Consider the following 17,100-nt stretch of genomic DNA (forward strand, 5'->3'; position numbering starts at 1 on the left):
ATAAAGTAATCCTTCTAACCCCCCCTCCCCCCTTTAAAAGATTTAGATGCACTATTGTAAAGTGGTTGTTCTACTGGATATTATAGGTGAATGCACCAATTTGTAAGTCGCTCTGGATAAGAGCGTCTGCTAAATGACTTAAATGTAAATGTAAATGTACTAAAGACTGCTATAAGTTTTTGAAAAACAAAATGTATTGTTTTATTTCCTTACCTCGATAACCTGGGAAATGGTAACATATGTAGATACACATCCTGAATCTCCAATACACCTATATCTCCTGCGATAATTATCCTGTGATAATTGCTTGAGTAAAAGTCAGGAGAGTAAATGTCATGGATTCAACTGAAGCTGTTGGGCTAGGACCAGGTAGATGAAACAGTACACACCTCATGGAAAATATACCTACACTAGCTGCTCAAAATGAACACAACATCCATCTCAACAACAAGCCACACTCATTGACTAACATGCCATGAAAGGCTATTGGATTTCTGCAGCAAACCATTGGGTGCTGTAGCCTACATTGCCAACTGTATTGGTTTCTTGTTTAAATAGCGGGGCCTGACTCCTCAAGTGTCTCCTCCAACCCTTAGAGGAGTCTGCAACTGATCCACTTTCACTGATGGCAGAAGCAGATGGCCTCTGTGTCTTGTCCTAAAAATAGAAAATGGAGGTTAAATTAGGGACATACACAATAAATTACAGCTACCGCCTTTATGGGGGAGGGGGATTGAAAGTGCAGTAACCCTATATGGGGTGGGATTGAAAGAACTCCCTCAGAGAAGGTGTGCCAATAGCTTTTGATTGGCTTCTAAGCATACTTTTTCAAACCTTCTCAATAGTCTTGATTGACTATTTTGAGTAGTTGTCATAGGGATGGTGACTAACTACCTGGTAGAAACTTTCACAGATCTTTGACAGTTTGTGTCAGAGCTCCAGCTTTGGAAGCCAGGCTTCTGCTGAATATTTGATCACATGACTTCCTGTCTGGCTTGTAGAACGCCTCCCTGGATGGGGGTGTTGTGTCTGGTTGGTATGGAGATAACATTTACGAGCCTGAGTATTGGTCCCGCATGGCGCATGCAACGCCAGGGATGTGAGTTTGATTCCCACGGGAGACCAGTACGAAAATGTATGCATTCACTACTGTAAATCGCTCTGGATAAGAGCATCCGTTAAGTGACAAATGTAAAAAATGTAATATTGGTATATGAAGTAGGCTATCCCATCAATAACATGCCTAACAAAGCTAAAATAAATTATAGGGACCAATGGAAGTTGGATAATGACATGCAATTTTAAACATTTGTTTTCTTGTGCTAAAATACCTTTCCACAAGTACATTTAGTTGGATACCTTGGCAGTGATGAGTAAGCAGTTGGACAAACGTATTTTTATAAAGACTCTTTTTTTAAACGCTGGGCTACAAAAAAGGAATTGTCCATGCCTTGGTGGCTGGCTGCAGCTGTTCGACTGCATGGCTAGGGTCCTATCTGCTTTCACCTACCCCCTGTTCAGAGCTACCCCCTGTTCAGAGCTACCCCCTGTTCAGAGCTACCCCCTGTTCAGAGCTACCCCCTGTTCAGAGCTACCCCCTGTTCAGAGCTACCCCCTGTTCAGAGAAACTAGACCATGGCCACTGTAGTAATGCGGAAGTTACAAGTGACCAGCTACCACAAGAAACGCCCCCATCTCAAACTTGACACAACTTCCCCCCTCAATGTTAATTCAGTTCATGAAGTTTGAGATTTTAATGGCAGAATGTGTTTCAAACTTTTAGTATAACAAAATATTACTTGACTAACAGCTACACATACATCTTTGAAAGACCATTTGAGAGACGACACCCCCCCTCCCCAAAAAAAGATGCTATACTTAACATGTTCTTATCAATTAAAATAACATGCATCTGACAAAGAACCGGGTAAAATACACCGAGATATTCACTATTTAATAACTTGGACTGTTCCATTAAAGAACCCTTTATAAATTCGCGCCTGCTCTAGGTGTAAAGGAATCAACATAAACCAATAAAATAACATGAATAGAATATGGGCTACCTTGACGAGGTGCGCTCAGGAAAGCAAGTCATTTGCAAAGAGATGAAAGAAAAAAATAAAGCCACAGTCAATATCCTTGGATCATTGAATGATTTGGCACTGCATGCTGTCATAGAACGAGGAATATGGACGTGTGTCGTCCTGCGTCAAAGCGCGCCTGTGTTCAAAATGCCATGCAGGAGTCCGACGGATTACACCCCTTGGCTCTCCATACACGGGCCGAGCGCTACAGTTTGGATTCGGGACTACCTCTCCATATATGGACCGTCCTGCGCATTACGAGGTGCGACCCTGAGCTCTTCAGCGCTCGTCTACGGGAGTGTCCAGTGCGCACCCGTCCCAAGAACCAAATATGGATGAATGGGTCGGGAGAATTCCTGTGGAATAGATGGGCATTCCTAATGGTTGTCAGGAGACGAAAAAAGGTGGATGGCGTCGGGTATATAAGGTTGACGGCGGTTGCTGTCAGTCCTTAGCTGGAACCAGCAGTGGTAAAGTTCTGTAACTGAGCTTCTTCTAAAAGAAAACCAGGTAAGAGAACGGGCCCGTGGAATATTAGACCACGCTGCTGCATGAGGAGGTCAATACGAGGAGTGGATTTTTTTTCTCTCTCTGGGACATTACATCATGGACTCTGAATAAGGAATTAAACAAATCAAAGATAATCTACACAGTATTGTGACAGTCAGTGAAACTTGGCAGCCAATAACCGGCACAGTTGAACTTTTAGCCTACTTTCGTAAACTAAACAGATTTCACCTGGCTGTCAAATGATTATTATAATAATAGAAGAGATTGGATTAAAATGATTTTGATTTGATACATTAGTCTAACTGCATCATGTAGGCTAATGCGTGCATGTAAAAAAGTATGTTGATTTAATTGATAAATGATAATTGGTCTTTGAGATAAAATGATTTCAAATGACATTTTGGTAGTTCATTTGATATATTAAGATAATGTCAGACAAAATATTGAATAGGTCTACTGGATATTGGAAAACCTGTTATGTCAGCAGAGAGCGAGAGAAAGAAAGAGATCCACAACTTTGTATTGAATCAAAAGTTCCTGGAACGACTGCATTACATGCTTATAGGCAACCCTATATGATAGGTTACCCAATGTGTGTATTGATTGTTGATCTATTTAACCAGATGATCGACAGGTTTATAGTGCGTTACCTGAAATCCGAATTAATAGAAAACGTATACGTAATGTAAAATGGCTCCATGGAACGATTTTTGAAATGTCTGTGGTCATTGTGTAATGTGTAGTCTAACGTTATCATGATCACTTTGGTAAAATGACCGAGACCACCGTGTCAGACTATCGTGTCATATTTAAGCAATAAGACCTGAGGTGGTGTGGTATATGGCCAATATACCACGGCTAAGGGCTGTTCTTAGGCAATATGCAACGTGGGGTGCCTGGACACAGCCCTTAGCTGTGGTATATTGGCTATATACCACACACCCCTGAGGTGCCTTATTGCTATTATAAACTGGTTACCAACGTTACCAAAGTTATTTTTGTCATACTCGTGAACACAACTCTTTAGAGTGCGATAAAAACAGTATACAAGCAGTTTTACTATGACTTCTGCAGTGCATGACCATGGGGTAGTGAAATAATTAGGCAGTATAAAGCTTAGATATTGCATTTTTGGGGAATACAATATTTGGGGGGAATACAATAATAATTTAGTTGAAAAAATGGATAATTGGTGGAGTACTGTAGTGCATCTAATGCAGGGGTGTCAAACTCATTCCATGTAGGGCCTAGTGTCTGCAGGTTTTTGTTTTTTTCTCCTTTTAATTAAGACCTAGACAACCAGGTGAGGGGAGTTCCTTAGTAATTAGTGACCTTGATTCATCAATCAAGTACAAGGAAGGATGGAAAACCAGCAGACACTCGGCCCTCCGTAGAATGAATTTGGCACCTGTAATCTAAGGGTTAAGAACATACATTGTGGACCCAATTTTGGAACCACTGGTGTAGGCAACCTAATATATCTGATGGCATTCTTGGTCAACACTCAGTGTAATATGATTCATTCTGTGTGAAAATTTGTTCCGCGTGGATAATCTTCAGTGGGCATACATGATGCATCAGCAACACATCCGAAAGTATCGTTGTTACGCACAGAATGTCGTTTTTACGCACAGAATGTAGGTGCTTAATGTAAGTGAGAGATCTTGCAGTAAGGAGGCTACTTACAGTATACTGTATGATAAACGTGTGTTCCTTTTGCACCTTGTCTCAGAACCCACCAAGATGTGTGACGACGACGAGACTACCGCTCTTGTGTGCGACAATGGCTCCGGACTGGTCAAGGCTGGCTTCGCCGGTGACGACGCCCCCAGGGCTGTCTTCCCCTCCATTGTCGGTCGCCCTCGTCACCAGGTACGTAAAAGCACCACTCCTAGGTATGGATAGTTATGTGAATAAAGGCACCATACCTTGTTTCACGATATAGCCTATTATGATATCCAAAGTACAAAGATATGCATAAAAAGCTTATTGGCAAATATATACGAATTCAAGTAAAAAATGCATTTAGGTATAGTTTACTAGTGCTAACGTGTAATTTGTCAGGTGTGACGTGCCGTTTTAGTATCCAAGGTGTAGTGTACCGTTAGATGATATTGTGTAGTTGTTAGGCGTGTGCGCCATGTCCTTGTCTGTGTCTCAATGGGCTTGTTCTCTCTTCCAGGGTGTGATGGTGGGTATGGGTCAGAAGGACTCCTACGTAGGAGATGAAGCTCAGAGCAAGAGGGGTATCCTGACCCTGAAGTACCCCATCGAGCACGGTATCATCACTAACTGGGACGACATGGAGAAGATCTGGCACCACACCTTCTACAACGAGCTGCGCGTTGCCCCCGAGGAGCACCCCACCCTGCTCACTGAGGCCCCCCTGAACCCCAAGGCCAACAGAGAGAAGATGACACAGATCATGTTCGAGACCTTCAACGTTCCCGCCATGTATGTGGCCATCCAGGCTGTCCTGTCCCTGTACGCTTCCGGTCGTACCACCGGTAAGAACTTGCCCCATGCACGCCTTTTTCCCGCACACAACCCGCTTAATGTATTTCAAGTAGTTGGTGTTTGGGTTGTCTGCTTTACTGAATTGTGGTGTTTTCTGTGTTTAGGTATTGTGCTGGACTCCGGTGATGGTGTGACCCACAACGTCCCCATCTATGAGGGTTACGCTCTCCCCCACGCCATCATGCGTCTGGATCTGGCTGGTCGCGATCTGACTGACTACCTCATGAAGATCCTGACCGAGCGTGGCTACTCTTTCGTCACAACCGGTGAGCATGAACTTTGTGTTTTTGCACAGATATGCCTGTTTGGTCAATTTCAAATATTAGAACGTTTTACGCACAAAAGCGCAAGGCGCACGGGGATACTTTTACGCATTAACGGAAATGTTTCATTTCAGCCGAGCGTGAGATCGTGCGTGACATTAAGGAGAAGCTGTGCTATGTCGCCCTGGACTTCGAGAATGAAATGGCCACCGCCGCCTCCTCCTCCTCCCTGGAGAAGAGCTACGAGCTTCCCGACGGTCAGGTCATCACCATCGGTAACGAGCGTTTCCGTTGCCCAGAGACCCTCTTCCAGCCTTCCTTCATTGGTGCGTATTTACCGTTATAGGCCTATAATATAATCCAACATAAAATATTCGGCCTAAAGAGTGGTTGAATATTAATATTGATCTTTGTATACCTGCACAGGTATGGAGTCCGCTGGTATTCATGAGACTGCCTACAACAGCATCATGAAGTGCGACATTGACATCCGTAAGGACCTGTACGCCAACAATGTGCTTTCCGGCGGTACCACCATGTACCCTGGTATTGCTGACCGTATGCAGAAGGAGATCACTGCCCTGGCCCCCAGCACCATGAAGATCAAGGTAATTACAAATAAACAATACTTTTACGCACAGTAAAATAGTTAAAAGAGATGCCATTGGTCTGCATAATTGTTTCGTTGTCATTGTGTTACCTGTGTTACCTATGGTACCCAGTATCTAATACTGCTTTTCTCACTTGGCATAGATCATTGCCCCACCTGAGCGTAAATACTCCGTCTGGATCGGTGGCTCCATCCTGGCTTCCCTGTCCACTTTCCAGGCCATGTGGATCACCAAGCAGGAATACGACGAGGCAGGCCCCAGCATTGTCCACCGCAAGTGCTTCTAAATGCATTGTCAACATCTCGCTCAGGATCCAAGCAACAACGGCACACCGCCGTGCGATCAAGGGACAACTTTATACAACTGTTACATTGTAACAGCGAAAGCTCAGCAAAACGGAGAGAATGACGTCAACATCACGACGTGTGAGGAAAAATACCAACATGTGAATGTAAAATGTACATAAATGTTATTTATTGATCGTCCATCATTTGGTATTTTTTGGTGAGCACAGTCTGTTTTGGGGACAGCAAGAGGGACAGAGGGTGACCACAACGTTGTTTTCTCTGGTTACCCGATATTGGCTGAGAAGTACGTGCCATCTGTACTCGAGCCAAACATTATCAACTACTAACCATCAAGAGATCCACATAGGAAATAAAAACCATCTATTTTCAAACGTGTTTCTGTTATTTTGTTATTTTGAGGTGCATTACATACAACACAATCAACACTTAAAATAGGCCTTGGTGTGCGTTTTATGATGCGCAACTATTAAAAACCCATTAGGGTAAAGATTAATTCATTTTTGGCACATCGCAACATAAATAGCCTAAACATTATGAGACACTTTCAATTTGGATGCCTTTCAATGTTTTGATGAACAAGGGCCAATATGACTACCTGGAACTGGAAGGACAAACAATGAGCTCAAGTAGGCCAACAAGTGTTTAAGGAAATTGTTCTAAACGTCCCTGACAAGACAAACAATGTCCTGGATTTATTTTACTAGGCAAGTCAGTTAAGAACACGTTCTTATTTTCAATGACCGCCTAGGAACAGTGGGTTAACTGCCTTGTTCAGAGGCAGAGCGACATATTATTACCTTGTCATCTCGGGGTTACTCTCTAACCACTAGCCTACCTGCCGCCCATGGATATAAGGCCATAAATCATTGAGCCAGACCTTCTTTGGAATATTAACTATATTTTACAATAATATTATCAATGTGCCTAAAATACGAATTGTTCTGTCTAACTATTTAACAAACATTTGCATTTATTTTATTGAACTGAGAGGGATTGATTTTCTTTTCTGTGTTAGATTCATACTAAACAATGACATAGCATTCTTTCACGAAGGAGGTTGTCACAGCAAACCTTTGCTCACAGCAGATCTTCTTTGTCACCAAATTTGGCCATTCGACTGCAATACCAATATTGATTTTGATTTTAAATCACATGAGCAGGCTAATCATTTGATATTTCACAACTGAAAAAATACCTTTGAGGCTGAAACCCCCACACAGAATTTGCATTATCCATCTATACTTGTTTAAAAAAAAAAAAAGATGACACCTGTTGAAGCAATTACACGCCTTAGAATAACGCGCGCCAGTACGAGGCTGTCTGGGCATGCGCATTGCACTTGCTATAGCTTTTAATGGAGAAACATCGTTAATGCCAGGGTTGAGAGGGCTATCTTCTGACGACGATTCAATGCCGAAATATGCGCGACAACAGGCAATTATAATGGAGGAATACTTGAAGTGAAAATGATGTTCTGTAATTCTCCATAATGAAGTCCGGGTGAGGGGTAAGTTAATACGCACCGATAATAACCTGTTCTGGTCGTGTTTACAACCTCTATAGTGCGCAGGTAGAAGCAAATGTCGACGCCACCAGCTGTGCATGTTTTCGTCACCCTATTGCCTTGAAGTATTTACATGTAATAAATTACTTTTGGTATGTGGGCTAACAATAAAATTTCTGTAGCGATAGACCCGTGCACAGTGTTTTGATAAACACGGCCGTATTGGCGTCAGCAATGTCTGCCTCAATCAAATAGCAGGCTCGGCTGCGCCATATTTGGGCAACAGAAACAGCAGATGAACAATTTAGGCCGTGGCTGGTTTATGAATTGAAATGCCTACACTATCCCCATCTATTATGTTATAGTATTCTAAGCCTAAATAATATTGTAATAACCATGCTGTTGCTACATATAGACTGTATATTTATTGCGTCAGATGGGCATTATGGGGCACAGCCTATAAGATAGTCATCAGATGGCAATGGTTACTGTATTCGAGGGAGGGAAACGCTGACAGGTCATTCTAGAAGGCCCAAGTGCTCTGGGTCGCTACAGGCTTTAGATCTGTGGTGGAACTGTCACCAGCAGCCTACAATCACACATTCCACACCTCTTATAGAAACATAGGCCTAGTTACTGTTGCATTGTAGAGGTATGTATGTAATAACACTTCTCTTTTCTCCTCTCCTCCATAGTTTGTGAGCTAATCAAAATTGGACCTAAGCAATAACAGGAATCATGGTGACTAAGAAAATCCGTACGGAGTACATGAAGAAATTCAAAGAGCCGAAATGGGAGACGTTTTCCAAGTGCTACGAGGACTCAGTGAAGTACAGGTTGACTAGGCGGGTGATGGAGCACGCTCACAAACCTCTGTGGTTCTGGGAGGGATGGGATACCTCGACCGGGTCAGACTCCAGCGCCAGTGGGCGATCGACCCCCAAGATAAGGAATAAAGTCACGCCTTTAGACATCAAACTTCTGACACCACCAGTGAAGTCAGAATCAAGGGAGAGCCCGGAACCGAATCCTCCTTCTGTGAATGGGGAACCAGAATTGGAGGCCAAGGAGTTTACACTTTTGGATGCACTACCACCCACAGGTATCTATCTTCTACTATTGCAAATACTTTTATACACCTGCATGTTGATCCTATTGTAATAAGGCCTGCAGTAGACTATGCTTTTGAGCTACAAACATACATAAAGAAAAAAGGTCTTAACTTGTTAGGTCTATATACTGAGTGTACAGAACATTAGGAACACCTGCTCTTTCCATCACATAGACTGACCAGATGAATCCAGGTGAACGCTATGATCCCTTATTGATGTCACTTGTTAAATCCACTTCAATCAGTGTAGATGAAGACATGTTAAAGAAGGATTTTAAGTCTTGAGACAATTGAGACGTGGATTGTGTATGTGTGCCATTCAGAGAGTGAATGGGCAAGACAAAAGATTTAAGTGCCTTTGAACGGGCCAGCATCCCTGTGAACGCTTTCGACACCTTGTAAAGTCCACGCCTCAATGATTTGAGGCTGTTCTGAGGGCAAAAGGGGTGCAACTCAATATTAGGAAGGTGTTCCTAATGTTTGGTATAGTGTATAATTCAAAAGGCACTCTCACATCTGAGCTGTCTTTTTTGCAGGTGCATGGTAACAGTTGAATAAAATGAGAAAAAAGAAGAAACCCTCACACTGCTCTTGATAGTATCACTGCTCTTTAATAAGCTTTATGTATCGGCCTCACGGCCTTCGTCAGAGCTTTTGACAAAAGAGCAGTGATACTATCAAGAGCAGTGTGCGGGTTTCTTCTTTTTTCTCAGTATAGTGTATAATAAAACTACATCACTTTCTGCTCATTCAAAGAGTCTGAAATAGAGAACGGGGGCCTAAACGAACCAGATGAGGGGACAGTTAACGGGTCAGTAGTACAAAATGGTCCAGTGGCTGAAACGCCAACAGATGAGGGACCAGCAGACAAGGCGTCATCAGACGAGGAGCCGGTGAAGACTGAGCCTAAGCGTCGCCACCGCCATCGTGTCCCTCGCTCAGAACCATGTCAAAGGGACTATTCCTGTGACGACATCAAGCCTGCGCCCGTCAGGAAGCCCTCCAGAGCAAAGAGCCAGCCCCCAGCCATCACCACAGAGAAGGAGAACAGACAACCTTCGTCCCGGCTCGACTGGGCAGAGAGACACGCGTCATCTGCTAGGAAGTCTACAAATCAGGTAAGAGTGTGTGTGACTGTGTGTGTGTGTGTGTGTGTGTGTGTGTGTGTGTGTGTGTGTGTGTGTGTGTGTGTGTGTGTGTGTGTGTGTGTGTGTGTGTGTGTGTGTGTGTGAGAGGCTGGGCATATGTGAGGTTAGGAAAATGCTTTGATATTCATTCCATTTTATGTTATTTCAGTACCAGGCTTGCATTTGGTTTCTTAGGCCAGGGTATAATGATCAAAAGAGGCTAACATTATAGGAATACTGGATGAAAGCTGTGTAGATTATGTAATGAAGGTTTACTGTGCGTCAAACATCTTTTCTGCAAATAAGATCGAGTTATTTCAGGGAAAATAAATAGGGGTGCGTTTTGAGTCTTTTGGCACATGTTCATGGAAAGGATACCAGAGAAGCGTAGCTCATCATCCAACACTCCCCCCAGAAACGATCAATAATAGAAGAGTGGTATGTATTTCGGAAGTGAGCGCCGAGTCTCATTGCCCTAACCTCCCGGGCACCTCTCTCTCTCTCTCTCTCTCTCTCTCTCTCTCTCTCTCCACAGAGTCGCACATCTGACGCATGCGTCCAGACCAGACGGGAGTCGGATAAACGCTGTTGGAACGTGGACCGCAGGAGGGCACGGTCCGCCGACCTGGAGAAGATACGGCGGTCGGAGTTGGCCGTGGTGGATGACCGTTGGATGACCGAGTACATGCGCTGCTTCTCTGCCCGGTTGAGGTAGAGCACAAGGATCATGGGTATTCTTCTGCCACCATCGACCATTCTATTTTTAACACCATGTTTCTTATTGAGGATTGGTTAACAGAACAAAATAATTGGATTGGTTTAGACACCAATTAGGGCCCTGAGGTTTTCCTGGCCACATAACCTGACAAGGAAGAACTCAGGGCCCTAATCATAAGGTATGGTTGATTTGTTAAGTTGATCGCTGAGTTGGCGATATGCCACTTTTCTTCCACAAGGGATGACACAATCATAGTAGAATATTGCAAGATATGTAGTTATGCTTGTAGAAATTGGACTGGTTTGTACATGTTTATGCTGCTGACTACAGAGTATGATTTGTTATATTATTATACATTCCAAGCATGATGATGGTCTTTACACTTCGCTTTAGTTTGGTGGAATCTTTGACATTCTGTGTTGCTTATGTCATTTCAGGCTATATCACAAAGGCAGCTGCATAAAATCCAAAAGTTAGATCAGGGGTATTCAACTGGGAGTACTGCAGGGGGTCCGCAATAATATATATACAAAAAGGTACAGTAGAAAAGAGGAGAATATTTTTATTTTAAACTTTATTTCTCTAATCCTAATATTGAGCTAGTTACACTCGTCTGAGCTAGTTACACTCATTAGAGCTAAATACACTCATTAGAGCTACTCATTAGAGCTAAATACACTCATTAGAGCTAGTTACAGTCACTATAGCTAAATGCACTCATTAGAGCTAAATACACTCATTAGAGCTACTCATTAGAGCTAAATACACTCATTAGAGCTAGTTACAGTCACTATAGCTAAATGCACTCATTAGAGCTAAATACACTCATTAGAGCTAGTTACAGTCACTATAGCTAAACGCACTCATTAGAGATAAATGCACTCATTAGAGCTAGTTACAGTCACTATAGCTAAATGCACTCATTAGAGCTAAATACACTCATTAGAGCTACTCATTAGAGCTAAATACACTCATTAGAGCTAGTTACAGTCACTATAGCTAAATGCACTCATTAGAGCTAAATACACTCATTAGAGCTAGTTACAGTCACTATAGCTAAATGCACTCATTAGAGCTAAATGCACTCATTAGAGCTAGTTACAGTCACTATAGCTAAATGCACTCATTAGAGCTAAATGCACTCATTAGAGCTAAATGCACTCATTAGAGCTAGTTACACTCATTAGAGCTAGTTACACTCATTAGAGCTAAATACACTCATTAGAGCTAGTTACACTCATTAGAGCTAGTTACACTCATTAGAGCTAATTACAGTCACTATAGCTAATTACACTCATTAGAGCTAAATACACTCATTAGAGCTAATTACAGTCACTAGAGCTAAATACACTCATTAGAGCTAAAAAAATTTTTTTTATTTATTTTACCAGGTAAGTTGACTGAGAACACATTCTCATTTACAGCAACGACCTGGGGAATAGTTTCAGGGGAGAGGAGGGGGATGAATGAGCCAATTGTAAGCTGGGGATGATTAGACAGCCGTGATGGTATGAGTGCCAGATTGGGAATTTAGCCAGGACACCGGGGTTAACACCCCTAATCTTATGATAAGTGCAATAGGATCTTTAATGACCTCAGAGAGTCAGGACACCCGTTTAACGTCCCATCCGAAAGACGGCAGCCTACACAGGGCAGTGTCCCCAATCACTGCCCTGGGGCATTGGGATATTTTTTAGACCAGAGGAAAGAGTGCCTCCTACTGGCCCTCCAATACCACTTCCAGCAGCATCTGGTCTCCCATCCAGGGACTGACCAGGACCAACCCTGCTTAGCATCAGAAGCAAGCCAGCAGTTGGATGCAGGGTGGTATGCTGCTGGCATAAATACACTCATTAGAGCTAAATACACTCATTAGAGCTAGTTACACTCATTAGAGCTAATTACAGTCACTAGAGCTAAATACACTCATTAGAGCTAAATACACTCATTAGAGCTAAATACACTCATTAGAGCTAAATACACTCATTGGAGCTAATTACAGTCACTATAGCTAGGTATCAGTATTTTGTCTCCCCCATACCCCAACTTTTTATCTTGCCAAATTTTTAAGGAGTTTTGTTTACACACCTCCTTGACAGTATATATTTTTTCTTTTGGAGCTAAATACAGTCACTATAGCTAAATACACTAATTAGAGCTAATTACACTCATTAGAGCTAATTACGGTCACTATAGCTAAATACACTCATTAGAGCTAAATACACTCATTAGAGCTAGTTACACTCATTAGAGCTAATTACAGTCACTAGAGCTAAATACACTCATTAGAGCTAAATACACTCATTAGAGCTAAATACACTCATTAGAGCTAAATACACTCATTGGAGCTAATTACAGTCACTATAGCTAAATACACTCATTAGAGCTAAATACAGTCACTATAGCTAAATACACTAATTAGAGCTAATTACACTCATTAGAGCTAATTACGGTCACTATAGCTAAATACACTCATTAGAGCTAAATACACTCATTAGAGCTAATTACAGTCACTAGAGTATCTGACATACTGTAGGCTTTGACAAAGCACCCTCTTGTAAGCTTTCTCGTCTTAGACACTCGTTTTTGTGAACACATGGCCCCAAAACATTTTTGAAGTTGCTTTTCTAGCTAATAGGCTATGTTAGAGTTTACACTTCCTCTTCCAATTATAATAGGGGAGGTCAAAATAATGAAAAACTATCTACCAAATCTATTCATTTAAAAATGTTGATTTAATTCTCCTTGCCATTTGCCTGATGATAAGACAAGACATGCGAGGGAAAAAAGCAAGCGTATGATGTGGGTCCCTGGTTTACCTGGGCGGGGGTCCCTGGTTTACCTGGGCGGGGGTCCCTGGTTTACCTGGGCAGGGGTCACTGGGGAAGAATTAATTTTTTTTATTTAACTAGGCAAGTCAGTTAAGAACAAATTGTTATTTACAATGATGGCCTACCCCGGCCAACGCTGGGCCAATTGTGCGCCGCCCTATGGGACTCGCAGTCACGGCCGGATGTGATACAGCCTGGATTCAAACCAGGGACTGTAGTGACACCTCTTGCACTGAGATGCAGTGCCTTAGACTGCTGCGCCACTCGGGAGCAAGGTTGAAGACGCCTGAGCTAGATGAAAGGATCAAACAATTATTGTTTTAGATATTACAGTATTTTCGAACGACTAAAAGCCATAGCCAAGGGGTTGTGGCCTAGAGCTGCAGAGAAAGAAACTGTTAGCGGGATAATATCCTGCATTAGCTTTATTGTATTAGGTTGCAAATTTCTATCTAAATCTAGAATGCATTCCAGAGGATTGTATTATTAATATTTTCATTAAAGCTCTTATCAACAGTACCATGGAAATTGTTGTAAAGTTGGAGAAAGATACTGTTAGACATTGTATGACATAGTTATTGCGCTTACACCTGTACGTTTCTTGTTGTTTACATCTTGGCTAGCCTCGTACGAACCATCCTGATCTCGCGAGCTCACATTCTGTTTCGCTACAAGGACACAGAATGTGAGCTCGCGAGACCAGGCTGGTTCGTACGAGGCTACATCTTGGCAGCTTCGCCCACTAATTTAGGGTTGTCTTATATTTTACAATCACAAAGACTCACCGCCTCACGTGTTGTAGTAGACAGGCTGAAATTGCAATGTAACGTGGTAAAGAAATGCCCTTATGTGCTACATTACCAAATACGCTTTTTAGAGTATGTCACTCACCATCACCATTGTCTTTGACAGGTTTTTCGTAGATTGACTTATTTGGTGGTTATTCATACTGAATTGTGATGTCAGTACCAAGTTCTGTATCTGTAATTTAAATGGAGGGCTATTTTGACAGAAATGAAGTGTTGTATTTGAAATCTTGGTTCTTGTGGGTTGTGAATAATGCTCAGTTTACATACTTTTCCTATTTTTTTACAACGCTTATTCATAGTGCTATTCACTCAGAATGTTTTTACTCATAATGTGTACTTTTACATTTCACTTTCACCAAATCTTAGTTTAGGAATGGTTCCTTGAGAGAACGTTGGAACGACGTTTCCAGAACGTCTCACCGGGAACCTTGTAGGACACCAGCAGTTTTTTGGAGTGTTGAAATGGGTGTGGCTTTAATTGACTTATGCGTGTACAATCTGATGAGACTTCCCTTGTGTCTGCCAGAGGGGAGTCGTTCGTGTGTGTGATTGGTTGTGGTTGTATGGGCAGAGAGAGAGCTCACTGTTAAGAAGATTAGACTGGCATTATCTTACGGTCATCTTTATTCAGAGTGGTCAACGTTCCATTGGTGGTCATGTGACACTTCTCTCCTATGTCATCATGGATTGGCAAAACATCTGAGTCATTCTTTACTTGAACATTGCATTATTTATAAGAAGTTATAGGAGTTAATGTCAGGTTATGACCTAGTCATGAAAACTGAAGAGCTGGCTGCTTATATCACACACAGGTTTGACTAGTGTCTGTGTATTCATTGTCCTCTAAAACATTCCTTCATGAATATGTTCATTCCAAGAACCATCTCTCAGGAAGGATTAAGAGACTAATGATTTGTCTATAGGCTTACTGTAACTACAATGTGAGGAAATGTGATGTACTGTTTCAGGGGTTTGGAACACACTGATTCAAAACTAAATTGATTGTTTTATATAGGATATTAATTGTTTGAGCTCTCTGAACAAAGTTTTGAGTTATTTTTCTGTGTGGATTTGATTTGCATAAGATATTATTTGACCAAAAGGGATATATGTATCATACAATAGTATATATAACCATGTTTGTGTTTTATTTCAACAGATGTTTACATTTTTGATCACTGTATTTGTATTTGAAAACATGCACAATTATATATATTTTCATCCACTTTGAAACATTGCTGTGAATTAAAATCATATTTGCATAGTTGAGTTGTTTGTTTTTGTTTATGTTTATATGGGCATTTGAATAAACAATAACACTGATGTATTTTTGCATGACCCCTATGACCCATAAGGACTCCATTTGATCAATGAATACCAGTGATATTAAACATGATTGGTTTTAATGAGATTTCACTCCTAATTTAGGGTATTTCAACCTATAGCCTTTTCTACTCTGCTGCTCTGAGGTCCATCTGATGTCACTGTCCAGCATTGGCACCAGGGTTAAGAGTAGAGTACACTAATCTATGGATAGTATCCTGCTACTATGGATAGTCCCACCAACGTCCATCAATGTGAGAAATACTTGTTTTATTCAAAACAAGTACTCCAATTTACTACCATATTGATTCGTTAGTGAGGTATTGTGATACTCTGAGACACTCCATTATGTCACTTTTCTCTTTTAGTTTAATGACTTCTTGTTCGGGAAGGTCATCTGCGCTCTATGGTAACGGAAAGGTTCAGTGAAACGTTAGAATCACATACCAGATCATATTCTCCCTCTAGAATACTTCTGACGTTATCGTCCTCTATGACCCATGTGTCCCAGTGTAGGATACGGAGTACTGTATGATCCCAGTAAGGTGACCACCACAGCGCTTACAAGGCTTTTGTATTAAGTCGTCAGCCTGACACAATGACAGACTAGACAGGACATTTCAGATGTTATGTATGATGAGTGAATTCTGGTACATAATACATCATTAGGTTCAGACAAAGGGCCTCTTAGAATGCAGATCTCCTGACAAAGGGTTTAGCACTGGCTATAAATACCCACCTGTCACATACCCACCTCCGGCAGCTGATGGAGAGAGACAGAGTGTGTGTGTGTGTGTGTGTGTGTGTGTGTGTGTGTGTGTGTGTGCTTGCTTGCACATGGGTGTTTAAAAGAGACGAACAAATTGAATTTGTGGGTTTTGGGAGAGCGCAATGGTTCTCTTTTGATTATTTAAGAGACAGAAACACTTCCTTAAACCTTTATGAGTGTGGCTATCTTTTTCGGCGTGTAAGTGTCTGAAGTCAATAAAATCGAATCCCTGTTAACACAGTAGTACATGAATTACAAAGTAAAACTGACAGTGACAAGCAACTGCATACAACAGTGAGTCCTTCAATCAGAACCAAAGTCTATTCAAGCACATTCTACTTGAGAATTCCACCCTCCAGACATCTTCCCACTCTATTTAAAGCCACCTGGCATTTCAAAACGCAATAGGGCCAAAATAGGTGCCTTCAAGAACACCAAGAGCTGCCTGGGACCGAAGGGAGGGGGCTTTGGGCGTTAAATATAGCCGCCCACATTTTCCTTTGCCAGCAGAGAAGGACCCCTCCCTAACTGACAGTGTCTGAAAAACGTGTTTTGGAAAATGTGGTGGGCTCTGGGATAAGGTGTGGGGGAGTGGTGCAGCAGTATGAAATAGCT

General features: G+C 41.9%; 2 protein-coding genes and 1 long non-coding RNA gene across 3 annotated transcripts; 2 read left to right on the forward strand and 1 right to left on the reverse strand.

Annotated features, from left to right (window-relative positions):
- Positions 1 to 176: 176 nt before the first annotated feature.
- On the reverse strand, positions 177 to 2,262 carry LOC115178706 (uncharacterized). Its single transcript, XR_003872670.1, has 2 exons — positions 2,064 to 2,262; positions 177 to 657 (listed from the first exon to the last, which is right to left on the reverse strand). It is a non-coding gene; the product is annotated as an uncharacterized LOC115178706 (long non-coding RNA).
- A 195-nt stretch (positions 2,263 to 2,457) lies between these two features.
- LOC115178705 (actin, alpha skeletal muscle 2) lies at positions 2,458 to 6,664 on the forward strand. The gene is made up of 7 exons (XM_029739978.1): positions 2,458 to 2,594; positions 4,327 to 4,466; positions 4,777 to 5,101; positions 5,216 to 5,377; positions 5,509 to 5,700; positions 5,801 to 5,982; positions 6,128 to 6,664. Exons 2-7 carry the CDS (start codon positions 4,338 to 4,340, stop codon positions 6,269 to 6,271), a joined length of 1,134 nt encoding a protein of 377 aa, XP_029595838.1. The 5' UTR covers positions 2,458 to 2,594; positions 4,327 to 4,337; the 3' UTR covers positions 6,272 to 6,664.
- Positions 6,665 to 7,627: 963 nt separating this feature from the next.
- Positions 7,628 to 11,578, forward strand: LOC115178707 (centriole, cilia and spindle-associated protein). Its single transcript, XM_029739980.1, has 4 exons — positions 7,628 to 7,800; positions 8,493 to 8,899; positions 9,665 to 10,026; positions 10,571 to 11,578. The coding sequence occupies exons 2-4, from the start codon at positions 8,536 to 8,538 to the stop codon at positions 10,748 to 10,750; spliced, it is 906 nt and encodes a 301-aa protein (XP_029595840.1). The 5' UTR covers positions 7,628 to 7,800; positions 8,493 to 8,535; the 3' UTR covers positions 10,751 to 11,578.
- The last annotated feature ends 5,522 nt before the right edge of the window (positions 11,579 to 17,100 follow it).

Source organism: Salmo trutta, chromosome 38 (assembly GCF_901001165.1).
Source record: "Salmo trutta chromosome 38, fSalTru1.1, whole genome shotgun sequence".
NCBI classification, from domain to species: Eukaryota; Metazoa; Chordata; class Actinopteri; order Salmoniformes; family Salmonidae; genus Salmo; species Salmo trutta.

What these genes read in the sequence shown, in the direction of transcription:
- LOC115178705 (XM_029739978.1), top strand. Translation starts at nt 4,338, where the DNA reads ATGTGTGACGACGACGAGACTACCGCTCTTGTGTGCGACAATGGCTCC. An exon ending in CTTCCAGCCTTCCTTCATTG is followed by an intron (nt 5,701 to 5,800) that starts GTGCGTATTTAC and finishes ATACCTGCACAG; the next exon opens with GTATGGAGTCCGCTGGTATT. An exon ending in CCAGCACCATGAAGATCAAG is followed by an intron (nt 5,983 to 6,127) that starts GTAATTACAAAT and finishes CACTTGGCATAG; the next exon opens with ATCATTGCCCCACCTGAGCG.
- LOC115178707 (XM_029739980.1), top strand. Translation starts at nt 8,536, where the DNA reads ATGGTGACTAAGAAAATCCGTACGGAGTACATGAAGAAATTCAAAGAG. An exon ending in GGATGCACTACCACCCACAG is followed by an intron (nt 8,900 to 9,664) that starts GTATCTATCTTC and finishes GCTCATTCAAAG; the next exon opens with AGTCTGAAATAGAGAACGGG. An exon ending in CTAGGAAGTCTACAAATCAG is followed by an intron (nt 10,027 to 10,570) that starts GTAAGAGTGTGT and finishes CTCTCTCCACAG; the next exon opens with AGTCGCACATCTGACGCATG.